This window comes from Octodon degus, unplaced genomic scaffold (assembly GCF_000260255.1).
Source record: "Octodon degus isolate 3935 unplaced genomic scaffold, OctDeg1.0 scaffold00021, whole genome shotgun sequence".
Taxonomy (NCBI): Eukaryota; Metazoa; Chordata; class Mammalia; order Rodentia; family Octodontidae; genus Octodon; species Octodon degus.
This window is the reverse complement of record NW_004524597.1, coordinates 19063799-19071048: the sequence shown is the minus strand read 5'-3', so window position 1 is coordinate 19071048 and position 7250 is coordinate 19063799. Positions and strand designations below refer to the sequence as shown.

At 42.0% G+C, this 7250-nt stretch overlaps 1 protein-coding gene and 1 non-coding gene across 5 annotated transcripts in view; both read left to right on the top strand.

Moving 5' to 3' along the window:
* Ap1b1 (adaptor related protein complex 1 beta 1 subunit) overlaps nucleotides 1–7250 on the top strand; it is a 60760-nt gene that overhangs the window by 21787 nt on the left and 31723 nt on the right. For all 4 annotated transcript variants that reach the window (XM_004628045.2, XM_004628047.2, XM_004628044.2 and 1 more), the window contains exon 3: nucleotides 3041–3146. In XM_004628045.2, coding sequence (XP_004628102.1) covers nucleotides 3041–3146 — 106 coding nt within the window. The remainder of the gene's footprint in view (nucleotides 1–3040; nucleotides 3147–7250) is intronic.
* Nucleotides 5301–5407, top strand: LOC111815796. Its single transcript, XR_002820431.1, has one exon. It is a non-coding gene; the product is annotated as a U6 spliceosomal RNA (small nuclear RNA).

Below are 7250 nucleotides of genomic sequence, written 5' to 3'. Positions count from 1 at the left end.
TTGTGGAACCAGGGATTGAACTCAGGCCCTTGTGCTTGCCAGACAAGTGCTTATTTTGCTGAGCCATCTCCCTGGCCCCTGTTTTTGTTTTTAAAAGATGATATTTGGCTATGTTGCTCAGGCTGGTCTTGAACTTTTAGACTCAGATGATCATCCTACCTCAGCCTCCCAGGTAGCTGGGACTTCAGGTGTCCTTCACTATGCTTGACTGCAATCGTTTTTTACTGAGCACCTGCCATGTGCAGTGGAAAGGACAAGCATGGTCTCTTTGTTGGAGGTGGAGCTGGGAAAGCCATTTAATTAAGAGTAATTTCATTAAGGGTGGTAGGTGTAGTGGACTGGAGAAGAAATCTTAGTGGAGCTAGCAAGGCATGGAGAGAAAGTGCACTGGCTGTGATTCTGGAAAGGGAAAAGAAGGGTTTTGAGCACAACTGGCCAAAGAGGATAAAAAAAAAAAAAAGGTGGGAGAGGCATGTAGGAATGAGTGGAGTGGGGCCTGCTGAGCCAGGCCAGAGTGTGAATTTAGTGCTAGGGTTATAGGAATGTGAGTGGTGGCGTTTTTGGGTGGGTTTTCTTTTTGGGGACATCTGGAGAGAGATGCCTGTGTTCATATCTAGCATGTGGTATCAATCATGATTTTTAAATGAACAAGATAGATTCTAATAAAAGATGGAAAGGAGGGAAGCTGGAGGGAGGCAGGGAGACCTGGGCCACAGCTTCCATGTGATGTGATGGTGCCTGAACTTGTTGGGAGATAATTGAATGCCTTTTATGTAGTTGAGGAGGTAAACTTGATGACAGATTAGATTTAGGAGCTTATTAGAAGAAGGAGGTATTTCAGAAGCAGTCACATCTGGGGTTCACCTTGTCAGCCTTGGGCCTAGATCCATTAATTGATAGCAGTTGTATTGTATCTGGCCACACACTGAGTAGCCTGCAGAGGAGTCTAGGGTCAAGGACTGTTGGATCCCAGACCAAGCAAACATAGCCTCTCACTGTCTTGCAGAAGAAAAGCACGTGTTCTTTGGTAAATTTGAACTGCAAGATCTGCAGATTCCTCCTGGTTGCATTGAGCAATATCCTCATTGCAGCTTTCCCCAGGGTTTTTTGCTGGTTTTCATCTCAGGTTCTTTGCTGAGCACCACATTATTACATTATGAGGTGGTTTTTTTTTTGGTTTGTTTTGGTTTTTTTTTTTGGCGGAACCGGGGATTGAACTCAGGCCCTTGTGCTTGCCAGGGAAGCGCTTATTCTACTGAGCTATCTCCCCGGCCCCATGAGTTTTCCTTTTATCTCACAATAAATCCATGTAGCTGGTGAGATGGCTCAGTGGTCTAAAGCACCTACTTAGAACAAGCTAAGCTAAGCAAAGCACAGGTACCGCGGTTCAATCCCCCAGCACCACACGCCAGCCAGCCCCACCCCCTGGTGGGCTGAGCTGGCCACACACACTAAATAAAACAAAAACAAACAAACAAAAAAAAAAAAACAATAAATCCATGTAAAGTTCCTTAGCACTTTCTTTCACATAGTAGTCCCTGTTTTACCTTTATCCCAGGTAACTCCACGGTACAAAACAGGCCAGAGCATCACAGGCTAAGTTAATAATAGTAGTCATTTGTACATCTTTGTTTGTGGGTTTTTTTTTTTTTTTTTTTTTTTTTTTTTTTGCTGAACCGGGGGTTGAACTCAGGACCTTGAGCTTGCCAGGCAAGTGCTTATTCTACTGAGCCATCTCCCTGGCCCTGTTTGTTTTTTTGAGACAGGGTCTTGTTATGTAGTTAGGGCTGGCCTGGAACTCACGTTGTAGCCCAGGCTGGCCTTGAATTCACGGCAATCCTCCTGCCTCAGCCTCCTGAGTGCTAGGATTATAGGTGTTTACCACCTTGCCTGTTAGCAGTCATTGTTCACACAGATCACTGAGTGCCAGACACACAAATGAAAGGTTCACTTCTGAATGTTCAGTGAGGAAATTGAGTGCTCCTCTCAAGGAAGAGAGGACAACTGAGGAAAGAGGTGCAGAGAGGCAAAGAAGTAGACCCAAGCATAGGAATTTAGAGCAGGAGTTTTAGAAGGACAGGCCTGGTTTTGAATCTTGTCTCTGTCACCTGCTAGCTGTGTGTCTCTTAGAGCTTCCATTTGCTCATCTGTAAAATGGGAAATGCGGAGTTGGTGTCAAGATGAGACGAGAAAGGTCATGGAAGGAAGTGTAGTGCCAACCTCAGAGAAAGGCTGAGGAAATGCAGTCTGCTCTTCTGACCTCTTAGCAGGCACTAGCTCTTTCCATGGTAATGCCTGGGACAATTCTCTGTCCTCATTTCCTTTTTCCACATCATCAAGTTCTTAAGAAAAATTTATGATATGCTCAAAGCAGCTAAATACCCATTTTCAGAACTGAGCAACCACTTTCAGCTCAGGAAATCAAAACCTTGAGTAAGCTGTTTGAACTCCAGGTTCTAGGAAAACAGGAAAAGCTTATGCATGAGATCCATCAAATCCTGCCCTCTCACCATAAATCCTAAGCACCCAGGTTCCATTACATTCAGCCTTGAGGGCTGTGTGGAGTGCGGTGGAGCTTTGATGCCCTGTGGTTTTTTAATTTTTAATTTTTTGTCTTTTTCAGATGGAGTCTCACTATGCAGTTCAGGCTGGCCATGAGCTTACTTTGTAGCCCAGGCTGAGTTCAAACTCGCAATCCTCCTGCCTCAGCCTCTCAAATACTGGGATTACAGGCGTGTGCCATCATGCCCAGCTGATTCCGTTTTTAGCAGTCTGGCTGAGCAGCCCTTGCCTGTGTATTTTTATTTCTCTCAGGCTCTTTGTGATCTCCCAAGTTCCTGTCACTTCAATCCAGCATAGCTCCAGTCTTCTCTCCATAAGTCCTCTCCTAACCATCATCTTTCACAGTCCAGTGTCCTACCTGAGGCCAAGTGCCTAAAGGTGCCCTATATGTCTCTGTAGTTCTTTGGGACATTGGGAATGGGGGATTGCCCTCCAGCAGGGTAGGGATGGATGGCTCATGCCTGCCTTTTTTTCTTAGGGGAGATCTTCGAGCTGAAGGCAGAACTCAACAGTGACAAGAAGGAAAAGAAGAAGGAGGCAGTAAAGAAAGTGATTGCATCGATGACTGTGGGCAAAGATGTCAGGTAGGCAGCAGTAGTGTGGGTGGCAGCCAGATGCTGGCTGATGGAGGAGGGTTCACAGTTTGGCCCCCGTTCAGATCTTTTCTTTTTTTTTTTTTTCCCAGATCTTTTCTTTAGGCTACTTAGGGGTTTACATCTCCCCTTGTACAGTTCCTTTCATTAACCTTTCCAGATTGAAGGTTTTATTTGCACAGGAATCACAAGCTCAAATGCTGGTAGATCAGGTATTAATAGAGTGGACTTGGTTAGAAAAACAGCAGGTGATGGAGTAGCTGTGATAGAATAGGATTCCAGTCAGACTCTTCAGAAGATTGTTGTTGACTGAGAATAAGAAATGTGTTTTAACTTTTAAAAAGAATAGGAGGAGCCGGGGAGATAGTTCAGTGGAATAAGCACTTGCCTGGCAAGCGCAAGGACCTAATTCAATCCCCGGTTCCACCAAAAAAAAAGAAAACCTCCAAAAAGAGTAGGAAATGTGTTTTTCATTTTAAAGCACCCTCATGGATGTGAGGGCGATCTGGCTGCAACATCTATCACCCCATTGATCGCCAGGGTTGATTCGGCTGATCTGGCTGGCTAGGCAGGTTTCCCCTTCCTCCCTCAGTGATCCATGTGCATCCCTCCCGAAGCTGCGCGCTCGGTCGAAGAGGACGACCACCCCTGATAGAGGAGGACCGTTCCTCAGTCAAGGGTATACGAGTAGCTGCGCTCCCCTGCTAGAACCTCCAAACAAGCTCTCATTTTAAAGCACCCTCTTCCCAATGTGATCCATGTAAAAACAAACCTGCAGATAAAATTTCACTAATTTAGTGCCAATTTGCAGCCTTAGGTTTATATTTGATATGTAGAATGGCTGCTGTGCTTTGCTAATGCTTTTGTGCTGTCTAGAGTGCCGTTTGCTCAACCTATTTTTCCTTGATTTATTGATTTTTTAAAAATTAATTTTATTGAGAAAGTAGTAGCAGTGAGACAGTTTCAAAACAGGCTAGTAGGATAGTTACATAATTAATACATTGCATATTGTTGTTTTTGTTGTAGTTATTCATAGTACAAGATGCAGACATGATATCTTGTCTAGACACTTAGTTCAAAACTTTCTTATTGAACTAAGAGAAAATAGCTGTATATCAAGGCTGACTATTTTATATATACATATATATGTATTTTTTTCCCCTACAAAATGGTCCTTCATTTGTATCCCCTTTTTTGTTTAATTTTGTCGGAGATGGGTATTCCATTGCCATTTATATATTGTAGGTGTATGAATTCAGCAAAGTAATCCAATATAGTCCAGTAGTCTATAATAGTAGTGGGTTATCCATAGGACTGGCAATGTCAAAAGGTGTTGACTTGAGCCTTTTACAGCTCAGCATATTAATATGGCTTTACTTTTTATACCTTGTTTTTATACTTTTCTGCTGGATGGTTAAGACCTAAGAACTCAAAAGAAGAAATAAAAAGTGAAATGTATAACACGATTAAATGGAAAATGAGAACTTAAGGATTAAGCAATGAAGAGAGGGCAAGGAGAAAAGTTAGAAAACATGGCAGGGGCAAAACCATACATTTGTATACACAAGATGGTTAAGGCAATGATCCTGAGAATCTTCATCAGGTTTTTGAAACTAGCAGTTAATTGGTAGAATTTCCTTGATTTAAAACTCCTTCATTGAATGTGGTGGTCTATGCCTGTAATACCAGACTTGAGAGGCTGAGGCAGGAGGATCACTGTGAGTTTGAGACCAGCCTGGACTACATAGTGAGTTCAAGGCCAGCCTGAACTAAAGTGAGACCCTTCTTTAAAAATACATAAATAGGAGCTGGTGAGATGGCTCAGTGGTCTAAAGCACCTACTTAGAACAAGCTTAGCAAAGCACAGGGACCGCGGTTCAATCCCCCAGCACCACGTGCCAGGCAGCCCCGCCCCCTGGTGGGCTGAGCTGGCCCCCCCCCACAAATAAATAAAAAATTTTTTAAAAATAAATAAAAATACATAAATAAAAAAATCTGAGGTTTATAGCTTGAGTCCAGTTCAAATCTGTCCTTTAGTGTACGTAGGGACCTATGTTTCCCTTCATGCTCCTCCCTTTTTTGGTTGGTTAGTTGGTTGGACTTGTTTTTATTTTTTATTTTTTTCACCAAAATCAATAGACTTTAGTGCTCGCTTCGGCAGCACATATACTAAAATTGGAACGGTACAGAGAAGATTAGCATGGCCCCTGCACAAGGATGACATGCAAATTCATGAAGCATTCCATATTTTTATTTTGTTTTTTGTTTTTTTTTCTTTTGCGGAACCGGGGATTGAACTTAGGCCCTTATGCTTGCCAGGGAAGTGCTTATTCTACTGAGCCATCTCTCCGGCCCCCGCGTTTCATATTTTTAAAAGGTATATTTGAGAGCCGAAATTTCAGTGTGATTTTGGAGTGCACAGCAGAACTATCACGGTAAAATCCAGGAAGCGGTTACTGAATTAAAAGTGCACTGAAGAATTTTTTTTTTTGTCATCTTTTCAAAGGAAGAGGATGCCACCTACTCCTGCATGGCCTGGCCAACATGTCAAGGCGTAATAGTGCCTGGTGCAACCCTAAAAGCCAGTGTGTTCCTGTTGTTTGTCCTGGTTATTAAACCACCTTCTCACTGAGCTACCAAAAAAATAATAATAATAATAATAATAAATCAATAGACTTTGTTTACATAAACACTGAAACTCCAATTTTTTTTTTTTTTTTTAAATTTTAGGGAAGGGTCTATGGGGTGTTCGGGGTCTCACTACTACATTGGACTTGTAGTGATCCACCTGTTTACAGTCTCCCAAGAGCTGGGATTACAGGTGTACGCCACCACGCCCAGTCTCTAAACTCCAAATTTTTCATTTTCTGTTTAAAGTTATAATTTAGTTTTTGAAATTTCACAAATTTTAGAAGCACAAATATTTCTACATGTCAAAAAGCATATGGTAGGAGCTGGGGAGGTGGCTCAGTGGAATAAGTGCTTCCCTGGCAAGCACAAGGGCCTGAGTTCAATCCCTGGTTCCGCCAAAAAAAAAAAAAAAAATCATAGGGGCCAGGGAGATAGCTCAGTAGAATAAAGCGCTTGCCTGGAAAGTGCAAGGTCCTGAGTTCAATCCCTGGTACCGCCAAAAACAAACAAAAAGCATAGAGGGGCCAGGGAGATAGCTCAGTAGAATAAGTTCTTGCCTGGCAAGCGCAAGGGACTGAGTTCAATCCCCGGTTTCGCCAAAAAGGGAAAAAAAAAAAAAAAAAAAAGCATAGAGTATTTTTATTTATTTTTTTGGTGGAACCGGGAATTGAACTCAGGCCCTTGTGCTTGCCGGGTAAGTACTTATTCTACTGAGCCATCTCCCTGGCCCCCAAGCATAGAGTATTTATATTGGCACTAAGCCATTGCTCTTTGTCCCAAGTGACTTTAATATCTGTGGTTCTTCTCTTTGCCCTTTTTTAAAATTCATTTGAATGAGAAAAAAATAGCAATGAAACAGTTTCAAAACAAGTTATTAGGACAGTTATAATAATTGATATGTTGTATATTGTTGTCTTTGTAGTAGTTATTCAGAGGATAAGATGCAGACATGATATCTTGTCTAAAACAATATTAGTAAACCTTTCTTCTCAATGAATGAAATAAGAAAATATTTTTGTTGTTTTGGGGACAGGATCTCCCATGTAGGCCAGGCTTGCTGTGAACTCGCTGTATAACCCTTGCTGGCCTCAGACTTGCAATCTTCCTGCCTCAGGTTCCCAAATCCCAGGATTACAGATGTATACCACCACACCTGGCTACTTTTGTGAGCTACCTCCTCCGCATTGCCTTTCCTATCACTCTAGGCTGCTGCTTTGAGCTTAGCATCAGTTCTTTGAATATACACTCTGTTCATGTTGTGGGCACTTGTTTTTACCTACCCATGAGATTGTAGATTCTCTATAAGTGGCACAGATTTTATGACAACTTAATATTTTCAGTGCTGGAGAGACTGCAGAACACTTTCAGATATCTTTTCTTAATTGTTGCTTACAATTCCTGTGGTAAGCAATGATGTTTTTATTTTTTTATTTTTTATTTTTTTAAAATTTTTATTTATTTATC